A 24,461-nucleotide genomic window follows, 5' to 3' on the forward strand; every position below is an offset into this window, starting at 1 on the left:
GTTACTTGCCGCTCGTGCGCTTGAGCAATCGGCGCTTGCCAGCTGCTCGTGCACCTGCTGCCTCCAAATTTTGTTGCCTGTGGGGCCTAATGGGAAATCCGCCACTACAAAGACCTAAATGCCTACTTTTACATTCCCAGAATGTAATGATAGGTAACGAAAACCCAGAATACATGATATATACAGTATTTGGGCATTTTAAAAGTCTCTTACTTGAAATGTAAAGTTGCAATAAGTTCTGGAGCAGTGTCCATCAATAATCAGTCAAAACACGAAACTACTGGATGATTTGACAATTAGCAGGCTCCCACTTTTTGGAATATGTAAATGTAAAAAAAAAATGTGTAAGATTTTCCCTTTGGAATAAGAAATGGAACCAGATTTATCAATGAAAGAGAAATCCTTTCTTTCAATTTTGTGAACCACTTTTTTTGTACCCCTGGTATTTCAATAGGAAGCTAAAGGTTTTAGACAAGCAATTCCACCACATTAGTACGTTGCAATTGTGCTTTTTGTGAAATAATCAGGACTATCACTTAATGATTATATACAAGTGTAATGTATTTATTACAGATGTTATCAGAAATATACAGTTGCGTTGATATTTCACTTTTCTTATACAAATGTCTGTTGCAAAGGTTTTTTATTCCACAGCTTACAACGTTCATGGATTGTGAGGCAGTTTATTGTACATCATGAACAAGTATACACAAATATAGTTATTTGTGCATAATCAGGATCAGTCAGTATGTGTGTGGTAGAGGAAAGCCAGAAACAAAAGCTGAAATGTTTTATAAAATCATTAAGAAAACACAGTTTGTTCGACCCACCCTCCCCCACCTGTGCCTTCATACTTCTGTTATATTAAAAAATGATGTTTTTCAAATGGTGATGATTGCATATGGTAACATCATAAGACATTAAGCCAAACATAAATTAATGTCCCCCAGTCATTGCAGTCATCTGGATGTAACTGAAATGAAAAAGCTACTGGTCACTTACCAGGTTACATCGTTTTTCCCTCCCACACTTAGCATAATGAAGAAAAGATCTGTTACTCCATAAGTTATACATGACACGGTCTATGTTTCAAGACACTCTTGTAATGTTTTTCTATGTTTATTATGGACAAACTACGTGAAAGAGGTAAGAAAATACAAATACCCCTGTATTTCATTTCCCAAAAGGGAGGAAATGATAAATTATGCTTTCTCAAAGAGGTACAGCCAACAGAGTTTCAGCATAAACATGTTCCACTAGCTGTCTTTTTTTTTTTATTTTACTTTGTGGTTTAACATTACAGTATGTTAATATGTGGAGAACAAAAAATTGATAGATGAAAGCATAACACTGATTTATACAAACACTACACTACAGTATGTGTTTTTAATTAAAACAAGTGATGTATAAAAACGATTACATTTACTTTACAGTGGGAGATAAAAAACTGCATCAATAGCTAACATTTATGATTAAATACATCAAAGCTAATAGGTATTGCACTGTGTATTTTTGTCACAATGGAAGTAGCTTTGTGTGTGTGTGTGTGTGTGTACATACATGTGCTTACAAATAATACACACTGTATTTTTGTAATTGGCATCAAGAAAGATGCACACAGTAAATGGAACTAAACACAAGAAGGCACAATGTTTATCACAGTGTTTTATAGAGCCTCATTTTTTTTGCAGGATCGGGAATCCATCAAGATAACCTAAAACCTTTCAACAGGTATTTCCGCTGTTTAATCCATGCAAACGAGACCTCATGTTCTAGATACTAATGGTAAATGTATCTAAAATCTGAAATAAGCCCCTCCAACAATCTTTTCGCAAAGCACACAAGACATCCATATACACCACAAATTTTCAGCTAGCAAGGCAATACTTTATGATGGGACACACTAGTTAAAACTGGTTAAATGTCTAAAAATACAATCATATCTCTCGTGCGCAACACCATTAAAAAAAAATGTAATGGCCATTGGAGTTATGTAAGAAACGTATATATATATGTATGTTTAATCAACAAAATAGCAATTAAATCAGTTCATGAATGACTGTACAGAAGAGGTACATGCTGCATACTTAGGCTACAATTTTAAGCAGTATAACCAATACTATTTGTATTGCTAATGTAACTCTCTAATCTTTTTTCTTTTTTTTTCTTTATTGTAATCGTGCCCCAAGGATGCTTTTGAAAAGTTTATAAAGAGCACTGCTAATGCATACGCTTGAATTTCTTGGAACATTTCATCTCGGATTATTGATTAAAGAATACACACTTGGCTATGGTGAATCAGCAGATTCTTTTAGTGGGGATAAAGTATTTCCAAAGTCTTTAGAAGTATACCCAGAGAAGCTCAATTAGAATGAGTACCATATAGTTTTATATGCCATTTTCTGTAGTGCGTATCTATAATAATTCAGCCAGAGCCTCAATTTGTACTGTAAACGTTCATTATTTTTAAACAATATAATGGAGAAGGAGTGGCTCAGTGAGTAAAGACACTGACTGGCACTGAGTTTGAAGTAGGGGAACCTGGTTCAATTCCCAATGTCGGCTCCTTGTGCCTTTGGGCAAGTCACTATCTCCCTGTTCCTCAGTGCCTGTGCCTCACCAAAAACATAGATTGTAAGCTCCACGGGACAGGGACTGTGCCAGCAAAATGTCTCTGTAAAGCATTACGTAAAACTAGCAGCGCTATATAAGAACATACTATTATTATTATTACACAAAAAAATGAAATCTAAAATACCATAAACATATTTGTTTTGTTGAATTATGGTATTTATTATGTATTTACCCATCTGTACATGTTTGAAAACCATATCAAATGAAAGTGCTAATATAAATGTTTAGGTCCTATTTCAATGAAATCTACATAAAACACATCTTCAAGAGCTTAATTGGTTTATACTAAACATCATTTTTGTGACCCATGCACCCAGACACAACTTTTCCATTCTGAAAGTCTCTTCTATGTGTAAGGAAAATATCAAATAAATTACACAAGGAGTTTGGATGGCAGTGTTAGGAGTGAGTGTGCTTGATAAATTGTAAAAACCATTGGAGTGATCCTATAGAACTTTTCTTTTTATATAAAATGAGCTCACTGCAAGACCTGCACATCAGAATGACTGGATAGCTCTAAATTAATTAAATCTATGGAACAGTAGCCAGGTATGAAAAAGTGGCTTTGGTTTCCATTATTTTATGGATATCTGCTATTTAGTCCTTTTGTCTTCACGAAGAGCTGTACTTGTTAGTCAACCGGGAACTGCTTCGATCCAGGACTAATTCATGACCATTAGCCTTCCACTTTCCACTAGAACCTTTTTCATCCATTGGTGTGATGGTTAAGGTCGGACTCTGACACCAGCAGCATAGACAGGACTGGGAAAGAAATCATACAATTATTGCACTTTTACTTAGCTTTGACACCTCCAATTTTATTTATTTAGAGTAGAAGCTCTGTTGATATAGTGATATTTATTTGTATGGAAGATATTGGGGCATATTTATGATTTTGGGGGGGAAGAGAGTCAATTTTCTAGATGGAACAGTAAGATTGTAGAAACAAGTGGTCAAAAATAACTCCTCGAATTATGTCGGCTCCAAAATTGTTGGCTAACCATATTTTTTTTTTCCACACTGCATTTTATTGTTCAGCAGAAGTTCATTTTGGATCTCTCATGAGGTTTAACATGTTACAACAAACAAGGCTACTCAGCTGGTAGTATTGTAGTACCAGATAACGAGGCATGTCTGAGCAGCCCTGTGCTAGCTAGAGGACAAAGTAATAATGAATGTGAATATCCACATATCCACTAATTTATATATACCCTCTACAGTTTCTTTCACAGGAATAACCCCAATAAATATAATGTGCCCCTTATTCTTTTAAATCTGGAAAGAAAATGACTGTACTCTTAATTGTCGCAGCGTACATTAATACCACTCAAAATATATATATATATATGGTCGTCGATATGGCAAATGTGAGGTTATTTTACGTTTTGATTTTATAAAGGATATGGAGAAAATATGTATGTATCAGTAGCACAATAACATTTAGCGGGGGAAAACCTACTGTCAAACAAATAATTGCTTCTTTAACAGCTGTGGTGCTCATAGGCCCAGATTAACTAAGCAGCACTCAATTGGTGAAATTAACAATATGTTAACTGAAACAGGAAAAGGTGTTATTTTCTCATCTAATTCAGTAATTAGAATATGGTCAATGTAAGACATCTCTTCCTAGCACACAAGCATAAATAGAATCTGATTTTTACATTAAATTCAGAAAGCATTAGGCGGCGTCCATAGTTAGCGCGACGCTGCCACTATAAACGCAGCCTTAGGATTCATGAATTTCCTGCTTTTCTGCCTTATTATTGATATTTATACTTGTTTGAGATATTACTATTAACCCATTGGATGCCCCATGATGTACAGGGTATTTCATACTAAAAATGCTCTGGTATCTTCCAGCACCTAAAGGGCCAATGCATTATTAATATTGTTATCATGCTATTATTGCTATCATGATTATTTTTAACCTTATTACTATGACTTCAATAATGTTTCCCAGTGTTAATTAACCATAGTGATTCTTAGCTAATCTTGGCTCAATATTATTTCGTTCCTCAGTAGCTCAATTGCATTCAATTTTACATACTGGGAGTATAACAAATAATTTTTAATGGGAGTAAAACATGATTAGCACAATGTTATTTGCTTACTGAGTAAATATACTGGTACATAATGCAGTGACTAACATGTTAACACCACGGTAACACCTTCCAGTAAATTGGCCCACGTGAAGAAGTATAACAGTTGGTACGTATGGGCCACAAAAGGTGACATTTTGGATGTTCTGTAACATTCAGTTTACTGAAACTATGAGATGTTACCCACTCTTACCTGGAAGCAGTTCTTGAATTTTCTGCTGACAAAGTAAAGAGCCACAGGGTTTATACAGGAGTTCAATGAAGCCATATTTATACCAATGTAATTCATGACCACAAAGAAGCTACAGAAGCAGAAAATGAGAGAGGTGAACAGGTTAGTGTTAGGTTAGTGTTAGAGCATGTTATTTATAAAAGTTGAGAAAGCCCATACTTGGGTGAAACGCGTTAGAGGTGTAGGGGATTGCTCCCCTCCTCTTGGTTTTTTAATCCATGTTCTAATAAAGTATTTTTAGCCCAGTCCAGCTGTCTGCATCTCTTTCCTGCATAGTGGTGCCTGCTGATCCACCCCCCCCCCCCCCTCCGGCAAGGGTGATTTTTTTGCAAGCATCTTTAAAAGTCTGACACTGTACTATTACACTGAGCCACTCTCACCACTGATTAATGGTAACATCATTACGATGTTTGGCTCTTTCGCCTCACTGATTGCATGCTGGATCTAGCACCAACTTGTTTGGCATGGAAGAACTGAATGATATATATATCTGAAGATCTCCTGCTAGTTCTTCTACAAGCAAGTAAAGGTGCGGTTACATCTAGCAACATACAGTTTATTATACCAGGTAAATGGAACTTCATTTTTGAACATATGAAATGTGACAGTACAAGTCTGTATGCTCTTACCTAAGAAGTTCACATCTGTTTGGATCTCTGCCATCATATACGGTTTTCTTCAGGATGCTGCTCAAATGAAGAGGCAGCCAGCAGAGAGCGAAAATCACCACCAAACAGAACACTGTCTTAGCAACTTCCCTTCTCTGAAAGACAACATGAGTAAGGTATTTGGGCCGAGATCCACAGGGTTAGTCCATTAACCTCAGGTTGACACTAACAGTGTGTCTTCAAAGGACAATACTTCAATGCTAAGTCATGTTTTCTCCTGTAAAGCGAATTGTGTTAAATACAGTATACAAGCCATTAGTGATAATGACATGCAAATTAGGTGTTATCATACTATGTCAAAAGTGCATGATGGTTAAAGTAGGGACTTAACGTTGCGGTAGTTAGGTCACAATCATAACTAAACTTAGATTTACTCACATTTAGACCCTGAAATAGGGCTTTTAAAGGGTCTAGATGAGTGGAACGCCACAGTTAAGCATGAGCGGTTTTACATTTTTCCCCTTCTCTCAACTTGAGTTAAACACTTATTTCAGAGTAACGCTAAGACGGGCATTACGCCATATTACTGCAGGAACACAATGCTACACTGGCGACACGTTTTATTGAAGTGCGGCCGGTTCCGCAAGCCGGGAGATTTCCCGGCTTGCTAGTGGCATCCCCTCGGCGTGCCGCACGTCACCGATGCGCGGTCACGCGTCATCGGGTGCCTGCGCCCCCTGCACGCGCGTCCAGGGCTCCCCGAGGGAGCCCTGGTGTCCCGCAATGTGGGGGACGGCGGCAGGGGGTTCCGGGGGACCCGGCGGACCCGGCAGCGGGAGGAAGAAAGCCCCGATCGGAGGGCGCTCCTCCGCTGCTTCGGCCCGCGCCCGGCACCCTCCGGCGCGTGCCAGGTTACTGCTGCGGTCGAGAACGGGCAAATGCTCGAATAAACTCGGCCGCAGCAGTATGCTGCAATAATGTGATGTTAAGGCTGTGCCAGTGAGATGTAAAACGGCCGTTGCTGCTGCATATAAGCTTGGGGATACACAATAATCCCACGTTCGTTCTTATTTTAGGTAATGAGCCCTGACTTAAGAGAGCTTGGTGGATCTCACAGCGTTTTCATTGTACTCAATGGCAGTGTTTGTGCAGAATATTACAGCATGACACATGAAGCCTACTACCTCTGTATGTACCCGTAAACTAGAAGAAGAGACCTGGAGGTTTTAAAACCTACTGTATGTACTGTGATAGAAACCCGGGTATGGTAATAAATTCCATATATAGGTCTCCCAGGATACTGAACAGTTTATATCCAGTTTAGGCTGAAAAGTGCAGCCTCAGAATGCATGCACTCCATCCCACAGTTTGGCAAGTGCTGAAACTGAGGGATGAGGGATCCAGACCAGAGTTTGTCTGCTGCCTGATTTCTGTCACCTGTCCTGCTAGTTAGAAATCAGGTATTTACCACACACACACATTCTCACACACACACACACACACACACACACACACACACACACACACACACACACACACACACACACACACACACACACACACACACACACACACACACACACACACACACACACACACACACACACACACACACACACACACTCTCCCATATATACACACACACATTCTCCCATATATATATATAAACACACACACACACACACACACTCACATAGTTAAATAGTTAGATAGTAGATGAGGTTGAAAAAAGACATAGGTCCATAGAGTTCAACCTATGCTAAATTTAGACAACAGATACTTTATCCTATATCTATACTTACTTATTGATCCAGTGGAAGGCAAACAAAAACCCCCATTAAGGGTAAAAAATAATTCCTTCCTGACTCCAAGAATTGGCAATCAGATTAATCCCTGGATCAACATTCTTCCCATGTTTACTTATTTGGTATATCCCTGTATACCTTCCCCATCTAAAACGATGTCCAACCTTTTTTTGAACAAATCTATTGTATCTGCCATCACAGTCTCCATGGGTAATGAATTCCATATTTTAACTGCCCTTACTGTAAAGACCCCATTCCTTTGTTGCTGGTGAAATTTCCTTTCCTCCAATCTTAAGGGATGGCCCAGAGTCCTTTGTACTGCCCATGGGATGAATCGTTCTTTTGAAAGCTCCTTGTATTGTCCCTGAATATATTTGTATATAGTTATCATATCCCCTCTTAGATGCCTCTTTTCTAATGCAAATAAATCTAATTTAGCTAGCCTCTCCTCATAAGTTAGATTGTCCATCCCCTTTATTAATTTGGTGGCTCTTCTCTGCACTCTCTCTAGTTCCATAATGTCTTTTCTTAGGATTGGTGCCCAAAATTGTACGCCATATTCAAGGTGTGGTCTTACTAATGCTTTGTAAAGGGGCATAATTATGTTTACTTCCCTTCCATCTATTGCCCGTTTGATGCAAGATAAGATCTTGTTTGCCTTTGCAGCTACTGCATGACTTTGGGCACTAATGCTAAGCCTGCTGTCTACAAGCACTCCTAAATCCTTCTCCATCAAAAGATTCCCCTATTATATGTCAATTTAATTTGTAAGTCACCTTTTTATTCTTGCATCCCAAATGCATAACCTTACATTTATCTGTATTAAACCTCATCTGCCATTTACCTGCCCACGTTTCCAGTCTCTCCAAGTCCTTCTGATGAGAAATTACATCCTGCTCTGATTCTATTACCTTACACAATTTAGTATCATTTAGATCCCAACCTCAAGGTCATTAATAAACAAGTTAAAAAGCAGGGGTCCCAGTACCGATCCCTGAGGTACTCCACTCACGACTTTAGCCCAACCTGAAATAGTTCCATTTATGACAACCCTCTGTTGTCTGTCCTTTATCCAGTTTTCAATCCAGGTGCATATATTATTACTGAGTCCAATTTTCTTTTTTTTGTACACCAACCTCTTGTGTGAAACCATATCAAAAGCCTTTGCAAAATCTAAGTAGACCACATCAACTGCATTACCCAGGTCTAAAATCCTACTTACCTCCTCAAAGAAACAAATAAGGTTAGTTTGGCATGATCTATCCTTCATAAATCCATATTGACTATTACTAATAATTTTGTTTTCCATTACGTATTCCTGAATATTATCCCGTATTAAACCTTCAAGTAGTTTCTCTACTATATAAGTCAGGCTTACAGGTCTGTAATTTCCGGTTGTGATCTAGCTCCCTTTTAAAATATAGGCACCACACCTTCTTTACGCCAATCTTGTGGTATGGAGTCCTTGAGTATTAAATATAATGGGTTGGCTATTACTGAGCTTAACTCCTTGAGAACTCTTGGATGTATGCCATCTGGGTCAGGTGCCTTATTTACTTTATTTTTTTCAAGTCGCTTATGAACTTCTTCCTCAGTTCTTTCCCTTCTTACCACTGACCCTGGCTAAAGTCCCACACACGCATGATGCGCTCCTGCACCCGTTCCTCTGAACGCCTCTAGAGGAAATCTCACACTCTCGCAGACTTACTTCACTACAAATGTATGCTATCCTGTTTCAACTTTGCCTTCTGTCAAGCTAAACAAACATACTTTCCTTCACTAATCAACATGCACAAGACTCTTCTCTGTCTTTGACTCCCTACTCAGACCACCCTCTGCTGCCTTTTCTTCATCCTCAAACTCACCTCAGGACTTTAACGACTATTTCAAGGAAAAGGTGGAATCCATATGTCAGGACTTCCCCTCTCTATCCCCCTCTTATCCTACACCTCTTCCTAACTCTTTTCCTGCCTTCCTTGAATCCTTTTCCGCTGTCACCAAGAAGGATGTGTCATTGCTGATCTCCTCTTCTCCCTCTGCCACCGGTCTTCTTGACCCCATTCCCTCCCATCTCCTAAAACCTCTTGCTCCTACTATAATCCCTATGCTCACACCCATTTTTAACTCCTCCCTCTACTCTGGCACCTTTCCCTTTATCTTCAAACATACAACCGTTATACCATTGCTCAAGAACAGAAAGCTTGAACCTACCTATCTTTTTAACTAGCGGCCTGTCTCCCTCCTGCCCTTGAATGTCTTGTATTCTCTCGCTTGCTCCATTTGCTCAACACCTACTCTCACCTACTTTAGACTATCTACAATCTGGCTTCCACACAGCTCACTCCACTGAAACAGCCCCCACTAAAATAACTAATGACTTCCATGCTGCCAAAGACAGAGGTCATTACACTCTGCTCATATTACTCGACCGCAGCATTTGATACTGTGGACCACCCTCTTCTCCTTCACATTCTCCATACTCTTGGTATTTGTAACAAAGCTCTATACTGGATCTTCTCTTACCTCCCCCATCGTACTTTCAGTGTCTCTTTTGCTAACACCTCCTCCTCTATCAATATCTCTGTTGGGGTACCCCAGGGCTCCATCTGTGGATCTCTTCTCTTTTCTCTTTACACACTCTCTCTAGGTGACTGTAACAGGGGATTAATCCCTGTTCAGGCAATGTGCCTCTAATCCAGCAGTGTGGTGGTTAACTGCTGATAGTCAATTAACCAACACCACCTGACTGATTAGGTTTGTTAGAAAAGCCTCCCTTGAGACAGGAAGTCAGATTTTGTCCTGAGTCTCACAAGTTGTGGGACTGACCATAGGAACAGATGTCTTGAGCCTGCCAGAGACAGCACGCTGCCAGCAAGTCACAGGGAAAAGGACTTCTAAAACCTGGAGAACAAAGAAGCCTTCCCCTACAAGAAACAGATACGACTTTACTTTCTAAGACTTTTTGTACATCTGCACATATAAAGATATATGTTTGGGGCTGGGAGACATGCTAATCTAAAGGGAGTTGTTGACTGCATAGCTTTAACTAGAAATACTCCCAAGTGGAACAGAAGCTGTGTTTGACCCCTTATTTGCAAAAACCAGGCGCAATAAAAGCCTTATTTAATTTCACCATAAAAAGTCTCCATTGCATACCTCTGCACATGTCCTCTTACAGTGACCTAATCACATATCTTGGGTTCAAATATCACCTCTATGCTGATGACACACAAATTTACTTTTCAACCCCTGACCTTACACCTGCTGTAGAGACTAAAGTTTCTGAATGTCTCTCTGCTATATCATCCTGGATCGCACTCTGTCGACTTAAACTTAACATGGAAAAAATAGAACTCCTCATACTTCCTTCCAAACCTGGCCCTACTACCTCCTTCCACACTTCTGTTGAAAGTACTATCATTAACCCAGTAGCCCAAGCACGCTGCCTAGGGGTCACACTTGACTCCTCTCTCACATTCTCCTTTTACATTCAAAGGTAGCTTAAACCTGTCGTTTTTTTCTTCCACAATATTACCAAATACGCCCTTTCCTCTGTTGCTCGACTGCAAAAACTGTGACACAGAACCTCATTCTCTCCCGTCTCGACAACTGTAACCTCCTTCTGTCCAGCCGCCTTGCCTCTCACCTGTCTCCCCTACAATCTATCCTAAATGCTGCTGCCAGAATCAATTTACTCTTTCCGAAATCTGTCTCAGCGTCTCCCCTGCTGAAATCCCTCTCCTGGCTTCCTATCAAATCCTGTATCACACACTCAATTCTCCTGTTCACTTTTATAGCAAAACCATTACATTTAATATTCAGGGACTCCATTTCCACAGGCTCAGTACCACAAGCTTGGCGTAAAGCAGATGTGGTGCCTATATTTAAAACGGGAGCTAGATCACAACCGGTAAATTACAGACCTGTAAGCCTGACTACAAGTGAGGAAACTACTTGAATGTTTAATACGGGATAATATTCAGGAATACCTAATGGAAAACAAAATTATTAGTAATAGTCAGCATGGATTTATGAAGGATAGATCATGCCAAACTAACCCTTATTTGTTTCTTTGAGGAGGTAAGTAGGAATTTAGACCGGGGTAATGCAGTTGATGTGATAGAGAAAGAAAACTGAGCATTGCTTCAAAAGGCTTTGGTAAGTCAGGCAAAAAGTGCACCCCTGAAGGAAAAAGATACAAAATGCAGTGGATCCTTGGAAAAAGCAGCATATTGAGACACAGCCAAAACCTGCGCATTTCAAGCGAATATAATCTGATACCATAGGGGTATTCCATTATAGGCATTTCCTAGACACATTAGGGGCCAATACAGCAACTGGACTGGAGGTTTTGGAGCATCACATAGCTTTTTTTCTATAAGGCAGTTGATGTGGTCTACTTAGAATTTGCAAAGGCTTTTGATACGGTGCCACACAAGAGGTTGGTGAACAAAATAAGGCAAATTGGACTCAGTAAAAACATATGCACCTGGATTGAAAACTGGTTGAAGGTTAGACAACAGAGGGTTGTCATAAATTGAGCTTTTTCAGGCTGGGCTAACGTCGTGAGTGGAGTAACTCCGGGATCGGTACTTGGACACCTGTTTTTTAACTTGTTTATTAATGACCTTGAGGTTGGCATCGAGAGCAATGTTTCCATCTTTGCTGATGATACTAAATAGTGTAAGGTAGTAGAATCAGAGCAGGATGTAATTTCTCTCCAGAAGGACTTGGAGAGACTGGAAACTTGGGCAGGTAAATGGCAGATGAGGTTTAATACAGATATGGTAAGGTTGTGCATTTGGGAAACAAGAATAATGTGGCAACTTGGGGATACATTAATAATAGCATGTTTTTGTATAGCGCTGCTAGTTATACGTAGCGCTTTATAGAGACATTTTGCAGGCACAGGTCCCTGCCCCGTGGAGCTCACAAGCTATGTTTTTGGTGCCTGAGGCACAGGGAGATAAAGTGACTTGCCCAAGGTCACAAGGAGCCGACACCGGGAATTGTACCAGGCTCCCCTGCTTCAAACTCTCAGTGCCAGTCAGTGTATTTTACTTACTGAGCTACTCACTCAACCTACATTGGGAGAATCCTTGATGGAGAAGGTTTTATAAGTGCTTGTAGACAGCAGGCTTAGCAATAGTGCCCAAAGTCATGCAGTAGCTGCAAAGGCATTGCATCTCCATTAGAAAAGGTGTCTAAGAGGGAATATGATAACTATATACAAATATTTTCGGGGAGAGTACGGGGAGCTTTCAAAAAACTATTCATCCCAAGGGCAGTACAAAGGACTCGGGGGCATCCCTTAAGGTTGGAGGAAAGGAGATTTCACCAGCAACAAAGGAAAGGTTACTTTACAGTAAGGGCAGTTAAAATGTGGAATTCATTACCCATGGAGACTGTGATGGCAAATACAATAGATTTGTTCAAACAAAGTTGGACATCTTTTTTAGAAACGAAAAGTATACAGGGATATACCAAAAAAGTAAAACATGAGAAGAATGTTGATCCAGGGAATAATCCGATTGCCAATTCTAGGAGTCGGGAAGGAATTTATTTTCCCCTTATGAGATTTTATTGGATGATATGACACTGGGGTTTTGTGTTTGCCTTCCTCTGGATCAATAAGGAGTATAGATATAGGATAAAGTATCTGTTGTCTAAATTTAGCATAGGTTGAACTTGATGGATGTATGTCTTTTTTTTTCCAACCTCATCTACTACTACTACTACTACTACTACTACTACTACTGCTACTACTACTACTACTACTACTACTACTACTACTTACACTCTTCTGTTCCTCCTTACCTCTCAGCCCTGATTTCTCGCTATACACCATCCAACTCTTGCATTCTGCTCAAGGATGTCTGCTCTCTACCCCTTTTGTATCTAAAGCCCTCTCTCGCCTTAAACCTTTCTCAAGGACTGCCCCACACCTCTGGCATGCCATTCCTCTGAGTATCCGACATTCACCCTCCATATCAACCTTTATGACCCAACCCAAAACACACCTGCTTAACACAGCATATTAGTAGCTCTATGAGTGATAGTTTTACACCTCATACATAAACCTTGGCCCCTTGCAGACGCACTTACCAGAACACCCTCCTACAGTCTCTGTACATCCTTCCTACCAACCAATTAGGAGCTATATATAAAATATATATGTATTTTGAAAAGCTTGGGATGTATTTAACCCTTTTAGTGCTGGAGGTGTCAACAATTGTTTGAAGCTTGCAATTAAATAATTCCAATGCCTATAAATAGGTGAGACCTGTCCATATTCCTTTTTTAATTTTTTATATCCTACCTGCTTTAAGTGATCATTCAGGGCTATCCGCATACCATTCGTCTTGTTCAGCATCTCACAAGACATTAGGGTGTAGAAAACTCCTGTACAGGCCAGGGGCAGGCAGAAGTAGAAACCAAATAGCCACCAAACCTTGACTTCTTTGTAAAACTAAAACCAAGAGAAAGGATGATATCACAATGACATCTACAAACCTGGAAGTTATATAAGTTTCGTTGCAGACTTACACTGCCAAATGTGAGGCTATCCATTGTTTTGTATGTCACGCAATCACGAGGTGTTCACATTGTATATGTTATTTATCACTGTACAGTGTTATACTGTATATAGCCATGTATCCCCTTGGCTACAAATCTGCCCTGCCTAACACATAAGCCCTAGTTCCAGCGCAGGCAACATTAGGGTTAAATCTATGCCCTTGCTGCTGCAGCAGTAAACCTTTAGTGACATGGGGGGGGGGGGGGGGCTAAGTAAAGCCTATTTGCTGCAATATCAGTGGCTCAGACCTAGGACCCTCCCACTGGGTACAAAAGGGGCTGCAGATCCAAATTTAGAGTTGTTGGAAGTGTGGAGCCAGAGCTCTTTCCACCTTTCTTCCCCTTCCGCAATGGAGTGGGATACTATCTCTTACTCCACCAGGGAGTAGGGGAGCAGAGGATAGACCTTTTGGGGCCTCCAAGCCCTGGGGGTTGAGTCCAGGGAACCTAAGAAAAGTGTACCTGTTGTATGCTGTATACGGATGTACAATAATAAAAACTAGTTGCTGCTTTTATACACCTTAAAAGGTAAAGGAAAGGTTCCTTAGAAACAGTGCTTCAGCAAAATGGGGTACAATGGCAATGGTTTCTCAAAAATGTAGATGAACAGGTTAGGACAAGGTTAATTAAGTAATACAGAGTATTGGACCCAGTGCATCATAAAGCAGGGAGTGATATAAAAGATTAATCTGTCTTTGGTGAGGACACATCTGTAATGCTAGAAAAGCACCTCACCAGACAAAAAATCTCTCTTACCTGCGGCACTGGTACTGGTCAGCAACTCCCCTGAATCCATGAGTGGGGAGAATCAAACTCTTTTGGAAACCTTGATCCATCTTGTGCGTGCATCACGCTGAGTAGGTAAGTATATAGAGAATTATCCAAGGATAGCAGCGGAGCACAGCTGAAGGACGGGATCAACACCAGCAATGAAAGGGTTAAAATTCTTCTTTATTGTAACATGGTGCAGTGGGGGAGACAGCAACAACTCTAACGCGTTTCAGGCTATGCAGCCCTTTTTCAAAGAGTGAAATCGCGTCTCCACTACTCGCAGTTTTGAAGGGGAAACCCCGCCCACTTTTCCCAGAGATGCCGTGCGGTTTTCGCGCGAATGCTATTAGCTCTCTGGTTGGTCAGAATAGACCTCCAACTGGGAGCTGGATCGAAGAGGCGTCTCTGGTAGCTGCAGATACCAGCTAGCCTTCTGTTTGGTCAGAGTTAGTCTCCAATCAGATTACTGATTTAGAGATGCATCTTTGGTGGTCAGGGTTACCCGTTCAGCCGCGGGAGTGGGGGAAATAACAAAGGGTAAAACATACAATTGTGAATGACAACACAAATATAAAAATAAAAATCAATGACAACGCAATCAATTTCCTCATATGGATAGATTCAGGATATGGAATAGCCTAAGGTATATTATTGATGTACACTGTATGGTTACATCATACCATACAGTGTACATCAATAATATACCTTAGGCTATTCCATATCCTGAATCTATCCATATGAGGAAATTGATTGCGTTGTCATTGATTTTTATTTTTATATTTGTGTTGTCATTCACAATTGTATGTTTTACCCTTTGTTATTTCCCCCACTCCCGCGGCTGAACTGGTAACCCTGACCACCAAAGATGCATCTCTAAATCAGTAATCTGATTGGAGACTAACTCTGACCAAACAGAAGGCTAGCTGGTATCTGCAGCTACCAGAGACGCCTCTTCGATCCAGCTCCCAGTTGGAGGTCTATTCTGACCAACCAGAGAGCTAATAGCATTCGCGCGAAAACCGCACGGCATCTCTGGGAAAAGTGGGCAGGGTTTCCCCTGCAAAACTGCGAGTAGTGGAGACGCGATTTCACTCTTTGAAAAAGGGCTGCATAGCCTGAAACGCGTTAGAGTTGTTGCTGTCTCCCCCACTGCACCATGTTACAATAAAGAAGAATTTTAACCCTTTCATTGCTGGTGTTGATCCCGTCCTTCAGCTGTGCTCCGCTGCTATCCTTGGATAATTCTCTATATGCTTTTATACACCTGCCTATGACTGCAGTTTATCAGGGAGAGTGAAAGAAGGTTTTCCTGCAGGACCTGCACCAAGCTTTGCTGGGGCCTGCTGGAAATGGAGGCAATGCACCCAGAAAGAGCTGAGAATATCCTGAAAGCCTGTCCTGTCTTCCCCACTACCATCGGCGGACACTCAGCAATCCTCTAAGCCTCACAGGTACAGCACAATGAGAGTACAGGTAATAGTGACATCTCCCAGAGGGCGGGGGAACACCAGTTACATTTATAAGAGTGTATATTGTCATATTTACTAATGGATATGTAAAGGTTACTTTACCGTCATAAAAACTGAAGTTTGCTCTGACGACAACATGCAGACCCACATAGTTTGCTCCCGAAAGTCCAGCTTCACCATGTCAAACGCAATGGCTTCTGGGATAGCCAGAATGATTGCCACAGCCCAGATCAGTGTCAGTTCAACAGCTTTCCAAACAGGGATCCCGATGCCCTGAATTCGACTCCAGGAAGCCACCGCTCTATACCTGCCAGCAAATCAAATACAAGTATATCAAAGTTAGGACTGTGTTTCATTTGATTTCAATGTGTTGATGACATAGATTGGTACAGTGGTGCAGTAATTTGACTGTACCAGAAGAAATCCAGATTCATTACAAGTAGTGATACATTTTACCGGACTAACATTAGAGTGCTTAATACAGTATGTGTAGTTGTACATAATATTCCCAATATATCAATACAACTACTGATGAGGAATAATCCTGGATTATTTGTTGATTCTGATATATATCTTCCGTTGTTCATAAAAATCTTTAACATTTAGTCTCAAATAGAACTGGCTAGAATACATATTGCCTTTTTTTTTTTTTTATCAGGAAATACAATACAATTAACTGTTCATTAAAAGTATTTTAAAGATAATAATGCCTATACTATTTTTTAGGTATGGATAAAAATGACAGAAACTTGTTTTGACATTTAACTACAGCTGTAGCTGCCATTATTGTATCACCTAACATGCCAAAATATCAGGGATAAAATCATGGTACGCGTTATATTCGTTTGAGTGGAGCTGTTCCCTAATCTATGTTATGGATTTACTGCCACAGCATGTTAGTGAGAACAATAACAGCCACAACACCAACAGCAATACATTCATGTTTAACTGTCATGTTGTTTTAGTAATATCACAACCTGCAAACAATGTATTTCTTCTGTCATAAACACATACAGTATTTGTACATGAGTATAACATTAATAACACTTGAGAGAGAGTCATTTGTAAATAGTTTATAACTATGCTAATTAGCAAAGGTATTTCTATAGTGGCTGAAATGGTCTAAAAGTCGGGGCCAACCTCTTTCCTAAAAGCAAAATTATCAACATACGGATGCGTTCATTAACCTCCGATATGGGCTATCACATCGCAATCCTGCGTTAAATGCCATTCAAGTCAATTGTGAGAGACTGTACTGTACATATTACCGCGCTCCTCCCTATAGAAATTTGCTTCTGGTTAAAAGATAGGCCTTACATATAGAAAAACAAACACCGACTCCTGCGCTCCTACCAATTAGGTTGAAATAAAATAGTGATCTCATGAATAAGGCTTATTTTGGGAAATCCTTTGGCCAAAGTGTTATAAACCTAATTTGTAGGAACAGAGGAATCGTTCTTTTTGTTATTCAAGTCAATTGCAGTAAATGCAGAATAGTGATGCGAAGACGCGTATTGGAGCTTTGTGAGTTCCGTTGATTATGCTATTTAGAACAGTTGCATTGTGAAACTGTTAGAGCTGTCTGAACAAGGACACAATGCTTGACTCACACTAACAGCATTGCCTCTTTTTACTTAACAGGCCTGAAGTGCTGGATAACTGATATTAACCAAAGTTAAGGTCAGAATTTCTTTTCAAACCATGCTGTAATAATATCTGCCCCATTCCTCATAGCACACCACATTTTTATTCTACGGAAGGCTCCAGATTCATCATCAAGTGCTAGTTTATAGCATTAAACCTTTTTAATTATTCAGAATGTTGTGAGACGATTTCAGTTCAATTAATTTCAATGCATCTGGCCTCTTCTCTGGAAAACTGCTTCACAATATATTAAATGAGGCTGCTTGAAATTAATCTCAACACACTTTAGCCTCTCAAATCTTTCAGCAGCATAAATACCATCACAAAATGAAAGTGATAATTTATAACCTGGTTTTATAATTTTACTCGAAAGCATTATAATGGTAGCCTTCTGATAAATAAAAATAGTGGATTATTAGAGGTACAGTTACATTAATTGCTAAAAGATGAATTCCCAGTCAATATTAATCAATGACTAAATTATTTTACTATTTTACACAATTTAGAATGAATATGTTAAAATAAATGTTTAAAAAGCATCATATTTATCAAGGAAAATGAGTCCTATTTAAAGCAATTTAAAATGAATCTGGCACAATTCAACACCCACCATTGCAATATTTTAATTGAACTTGGTTGGCTATCCCTTGAATCCAGACGCAACATACATTTTTCTTGTTTTAGCTTCAATTATGTACAGTACTTTGTGATCAAGTTACCCAATTATCTGAGCAGACTTCTCACCCCTACTGTACACTGGGCCGCCGACAGTGGGGGAGAGCCGGGACAAGTTTTCCACGCCCGGTAGCTGCGGGGGGCCCGGCCGGCCGGTGCTGGAAATTAGACCCGGTCGGCTGGTGCTGGAAGTTGGCCCCTGCCAGAGGTCGGGCCCAACTTCTGTGTCCGGCTGCTGGGCCTCTGGTTGCCGGCTCTTCCCAGCTACAAACCTCCCTCACTCCCCCACGCTGAGTCTCATCATATGCTGGTGCGTGCCGGAAGCTGGGCCCAGTTACCAACGTGCACCGGCATATGAGAAGGCCCAGCGAGGGAGGCCCACATCATTATGGGAGAAAGGCAGGCCCATAGCAGCTGGGGAGAGCCGGGGCCTGGTGGCCTGAGATCATCCCCAACGTCTGTATGTATCTTGGGGGGGGGGGGGGGGGGAGAGGGGTAAGTATGTAAATGATTTATTTTGAAGAGCAGGTCAAAAGGATAAGACTTACCTGTCTATACTGAGAGCACAAAGGCTCAGGACTGTAATGCCCACCGATGCCTTTTGTATAAATGGAACCAACTTGCATACTTGAACTCCGAATGGCCAGTCTTCAGCCAGTAGCTGCAGAGAAACAGAGGCAAAACATATATTACAAGACACACAGAAATGGTTCACACCTAATAGATGGTATTGATATCTCAGTTAGAACGGTATCATTTAATTGTTACTTGAGAACGAAAATTGTCTTGGGTCTGAGGTTTAAAAAAACAAAAAGCATTTACTGTAGGTTGAACATGATGGACATGTGTCTTTTTTCAACCTCATTTACTAGGTAACTATGTAACATCACACAAAAGAAGTGAAACTCTAGCCAAGTCTCATGTTACCATGTGACTAACATTTAATAATAATTAAAAATGTTTATTGCGATCAGATTTTTAAAGCAGGCATTCACTTTACCTGCCAAAAAAAAAACAACTTTAAGCAAAACAGATACAATAAATAAGATACATATACAACAGAAGTATTTGGCTACAAAGAAACATTAACATTTAAAAAAGAAAAATAAGTATGTTTGTTTTTAAAGACATCAATTACTTAGATTTAACCCATTTAGTATGTCACCACCCCTAATTTACTCTGCTCATAATTGGGACTGACCCCTAAAAGCAGCAGTCCAACCTGCATTAAAAAAAAAAATGTTCCCCTTTAATATGTGAATCAATACAATTTACACAATGATAAGTAATTAGCTTATCATTAGCCGATCGAAGATTCGGCTTGGGGGTTCACTAAATTGCTGTCCGTTCAGCAGAAGAGGACCAAAGATGCAAAGTCCTGTGGGGAAGATCATGTGACCAGAAAGTCACTAGATACAATTGGTGCACTGCTAGAGAGAGAGAGAGAGAGCAGCGCTTAAAAAGGGGTGTGCCAGAGCCTGTTTCTGAAGAGGGAGGGGATGTGACTTTGTAAATGGTTGTTATAGAAATAAAAAAATGCTTGTTAAATTAGAATATATTCAAAATGTCATTCAGAGTTGTTGTTTTTTTTAAAAAGTACAAGTATTTTCTCATAGTACAGAACAGATGTATTAAAAAAAAACACACATATAGAATATTGGTTGGTCTGCAGCTTTTAGGGTGAACTAATTCCTAGCACAAATTGCACCAAAGGCAGTGATATGATTAAGAGGTTACAGCCTATATTTACTAACTGCTATGCTATGCACCTGCCACAACTGGAAGGTTTCTTCTGAAAGAAACCAGTTAAATTAGTTTTTGACACTTCATAAAGATAATGGGATATATTTACTAGTCAGTCTTCTGCCAGAATTCCCCTTCCAGGGCTGGAAATCACATAGCAACCTATTCAGTGGTTTCTGATGTCTTTCAGAATCAGAAGTTGTCTTATGGTAGAAGATTGCCGGCCGGGCCCGGAACACTTGTCCCGGCTCTCCCCCACTGTCGGCGGCCCAGTGTACAGTAGGGGTGAGAAATCTGCTAATATAATTGGGTAACTTGATCACAAAGTACATATTTGAAGCTAAAACAGGAACAATGTACATTATGTTGCATCTGGACTCAAGGGATAGCTAACCTAGTCCAATTAAAATATTGCAATGGTGGGTGTTGAATTGTGCCAGATTCATTTTAAATTGCTTTAAATAGGACTCATTTTCCTTGATAAATATGATGCAGTTTAAACATTTATTTGAACAAATTCATTCTAAATTGTGTAAAATAGTAAAAAAATTTAGTCATTGATTAATATTGACTGGGATGAACAGGATGCCATAGGTAAAATTGTTACTTTCATTGTGTTTTAATCTAACTAAAGAAGCCTATTACACTGATCAGTTGTTAATATCTGTTTTTTTTTTATCTACTACGGTATGTGGGACTGCCATTTTAAGCAAACTCCGAACTCCATATACTAAATTTAGACGACAGATATTTATCCTATATTTGTACTAACAGTATTTTACAGAGGAAGGCAAACAAAAAACCCCAGTGAAATACCATCCAATTATATCTCATAAGGGAAAAAATAAATTCCTTCCTGACTCCAAATATTGACAATCAGATTTCTCCCTCGGTCAACATCCTTCCCATGTAACTCTGTTATTGAGTATAATCTGGCATCTAGTTCCATATACAAAAGCTTTCTCTTTTCTTACGCAATCTCCTCTTTGATGCCCTGGGAGTATAGGATAAATTGCTAATTCCAATAATATTGTCATGTTTAAATGAGCCATTGATATAGTTGAGTGACCAGCAGTTAGCAGTTAAAATTCCCACTAAAAAGAAACATACTTTAGTTGTAAAGACACTAAAGACATGGAATCTTGGCTTTAACAATTATCACATTTATTTAAAGAAGTCAATTACATGGGAAAGATATTCTTAATTAGTGTGAATTAAGTCAAGTTTACATTTACTGTAGCAAACAGTACTTATTCAGAACTTATTAAAGTAACTTATATACCATGTTACCATATTTGAATTGCATTTTTGGGACAACTAAACATACTTGACCACTGAAGTAAAGAATGACAAGATTGAATGCATTCAGACAAACCTTATAAATATTGATGGGAATGGCAATTAGGATGTAGAATAGGTCACCCAGAGCGAGGCTGGCGATCAGAACATTGGGTCCATTTCTCATGCATTTATTCTTATATATGATTCTCAGTAGTGTGCAATTCCCTACAATTCCCACAATGAAGATGACACAAGACAAAATGGTGGTGACATATTTGAAGGCATGTCTAATTTGTGCACGTGACACACAGGGAGGACTTGGTGGTGGAGGTGGCATATTTCCAACATCGCCATTTGATAAGTTGGCAGCTTCAGCATTTTGTTTAGTATCCAGTTGTATAAGATGGTAAGCTTGGTCTTGGATATGTGTCTGTGATGGATCTTCAAAACTCTGTGGTGTTTGAGAATTCTGGCAACAGACACTGAGAAACAGGCATGTCATCCAAAAAATAAATAATGTACACTGAGCCATTATGTCCTTGTTTGATTACAGGTTTGAAACAAAGGTGATCTCCAGATTTATATTGCACCTTTCTCAAATAAATGAATTTACCCTGTGGAAAAAAAAAACAGAAATATGCGTAAGAATATTTCTAGCCATCTAAAACTACACAATGACAGATTTTCATGATTGCAATATTGGCAACTGTATGATGATGATGCAATAATGGGAACTATAAATGACTGAGAAATCCATTTTTAAGATGCACTAGAAGTGCAGAAGAAACACATTTATGGACAGCATTTCCTGGATTGAACCAGCACAACATTCGCTTGGTACGTATAGGATATGTGTATTGGCAGTATTTTCCTAATCCACTAAAGGTACACGAGTAAAGAGTCGACCAGGCAGGAACTATAAGGGGAAACACAAACCAGGAGATCACAGAATCTCCCAAAAGAACCCTATTAATTGCACTACAGGGCTGCTAAAGTAAAGGGGGTTAAATACTCTGTGACAGTGTGAATAAACGTCACCAGCCATATACCTGACAAACTTATGTTTAGGTTTGCAGTGCAGCAGTGACGAGGTTAAGTTTCAGTTGAGTTGAGCAAAGGACTTACAAACAATGTTTTACAAAAGCATATGACTTACACAATAAAAATCAAACACAATATACACAGCAAAATATAAATTACTGTTATGCATGTTTCTAGCCATATTACAGACACCAGGACCTTATTTTATTATGACCCTAAAAGGGGGGAGATGATGCACCATAACTAGATGATGTATTAATATTAATCACCTTGAATAGGTGTTTCGAAACGCGTAGGAAGGTTTGTGGTCATCCAGGGACACCGTAGCTGTACACACTAGGCGGTGACGTCAGCGGAGGAGACGTTTGGAAATCATTTTGCTGGTATTGAGACCACGAGGACATCAAGAATTCTCCCCGCATCTAACGAACGGACGTCCGGCACCCCCCAGCAAGCGGCTATCCCTGGCAAAATACCCCGTACCACTGCACATGTCCTACTCAAGGACGGTGAGTAGGATTTCAGTTTTTACCATCGGCGGAGCAGCACGGCTTCATTCAGCACAAGCGCTTGGAAGCCATTATTTATTTATATAACAGGAGTTTACCTACTGTTTATTAATCCATTATACTTTTTACAGCAATTGTTTTAATCATTAAATGCTCTTTATACTTTAACATCCAAGTCTTATATTGTCCAAAGGGTAATACACTATTGTGGTGTTTTTTGCATTTCTCTTGTCTCCCTCTCTGAGGTATTCACCTAAGAAGAAAATATTGCACAAGACTCTGTTCCATCCACTATCCCTCAGCGCCACAAGAGGTTAATCCACACGCATCTTCTAATCTGGTTGGAAGATCACAGATCAACCTCTCAGGCAGCTCAAGGACTACCTTCGTCATAGACTGTATCACAGGTTTTGTTCTTTTGTTTGCATTATCATTTTTGTATAACATTGTTTACACTAGCGCTCATTTACACTTATCATTTTACCCCCTAGTGACAAGGTTAAGTTTCAGTTGAGAGGGCAGCTTAATTAGTAATAAAACCAGTTAAAGGATGGTGACCAATCTCAGAGTGGATGCTGCATGTGGGACCAATCACAGCCGGGTGCTATGTGGGCCAACCTGGCTCATCAGACGGGTAGAAAGGCCTCCTGCTTGAACTGCATGATATTTCTTGAGTACAGAGGGACTGTGTTGCCGGAAAGAGACTCAGAAATATTGTCTTGAGCGCAGAAAGACTGTGCTTCCCGCAAGACACCAGGAACTAGCCCTCTATTTCAGGGTATAGCGGACCCTGGAACCCGCCAGAGGATGGCCACCCAACACAGACCCAGAGACTGACATAAAGGGCCCCCTTATTACAGGTACCTCTTTGGACTTTGGGGTTATAGATTGGAAAGAGGCATATTCTCCCAGCCCTGCAGAAAGGGACTGGGAAAGTGAGTAAGCCCGTACAAAAGGATAGGATGTTTATTTATTTGTGTGCTTCCTTGAAATGTATTGATTTAGTGATTTTTTTTTCAATATAATGCAGTCTCGGTCTTCATTGAACCCGGGGAACACATTCATATAGACAATGTTGCAATCTGGTTTTGCTTGAAATGCAAGGAAATATTTTAGAGACAATCAACAGGTTGAGAGGGCCACAGCATGTTTCCTCAGTAGCCCATGAAAAAGAAAGAAGGCGCAAAACACCATAGTATATCATTTGTACAGCACCTTCTATTGATTGGGCACCACGGGAAAATAAATAATTACAGTATCTCCGCAATAGGGGAGTCCCGGGTGCTTTGAGTGTCGCTGTTCTAGAGAACCATCTGGTTCATATCAGATACATTTTTATTTTTATGTTGCTGCTTTAAGGGTGTAGTCCATTTA

At 39.9% G+C, this 24,461-nt stretch overlaps 1 protein-coding gene across 1 annotated transcript; it reads right to left on the bottom strand.

Moving 5' to 3' along the window:
- Window positions 1-1,231: 1,231 nt before the first annotated feature.
- On the bottom strand, window positions 1,232-22,147 carry LOC142481492 (endothelin receptor type B-like). Its single transcript, XM_075582905.1, has 7 exons — window positions 21,632-22,147; window positions 19,062-19,174; window positions 16,297-16,501; window positions 13,698-13,847; window positions 5,595-5,728; window positions 4,927-5,035; window positions 1,232-3,396 (listed from the first exon to the last, which is right to left on the bottom strand). Exons 1-7 carry the CDS (start codon window positions 22,067-22,069, stop codon window positions 3,247-3,249), a joined length of 1,299 nt encoding a protein of 432 aa, XP_075439020.1. The 5' UTR covers window positions 22,070-22,147; the 3' UTR covers window positions 1,232-3,246.
- Between the last annotated feature and the right edge of the window lie 2,314 nt (window positions 22,148-24,461).

This window comes from Ascaphus truei, unplaced genomic scaffold (assembly GCF_040206685.1).
Source record: "Ascaphus truei isolate aAscTru1 unplaced genomic scaffold, aAscTru1.hap1 HAP1_SCAFFOLD_2715, whole genome shotgun sequence".
In the NCBI taxonomy this organism is placed as follows: Eukaryota; Metazoa; Chordata; class Amphibia; order Anura; family Ascaphidae; genus Ascaphus; species Ascaphus truei.

Excerpts from the sequence above, each read along its gene's own strand:
- LOC142481492 (XM_075582905.1), bottom strand. The coding sequence starts at position 22,069 with ATGGCTCAGTGTACATTATTTATTTTTTGGATGACATGCCTGTTTCTC. Across the intron at positions 5,036-5,594 it reads AACAGATGTGAACTTCTTAG|CTTCTTTGTGGTCATGAATT; the intron begins GTAAGAGCATAC and ends CTGCTTCTGTAG. Across the intron at positions 3,397-4,926 it reads AATTCAAGAACTGCTTCCAG|TCCTGTCTATGCTGCTGGTG; the intron begins GTAAGAGTGGGT and ends TTTCTTTCCCAG.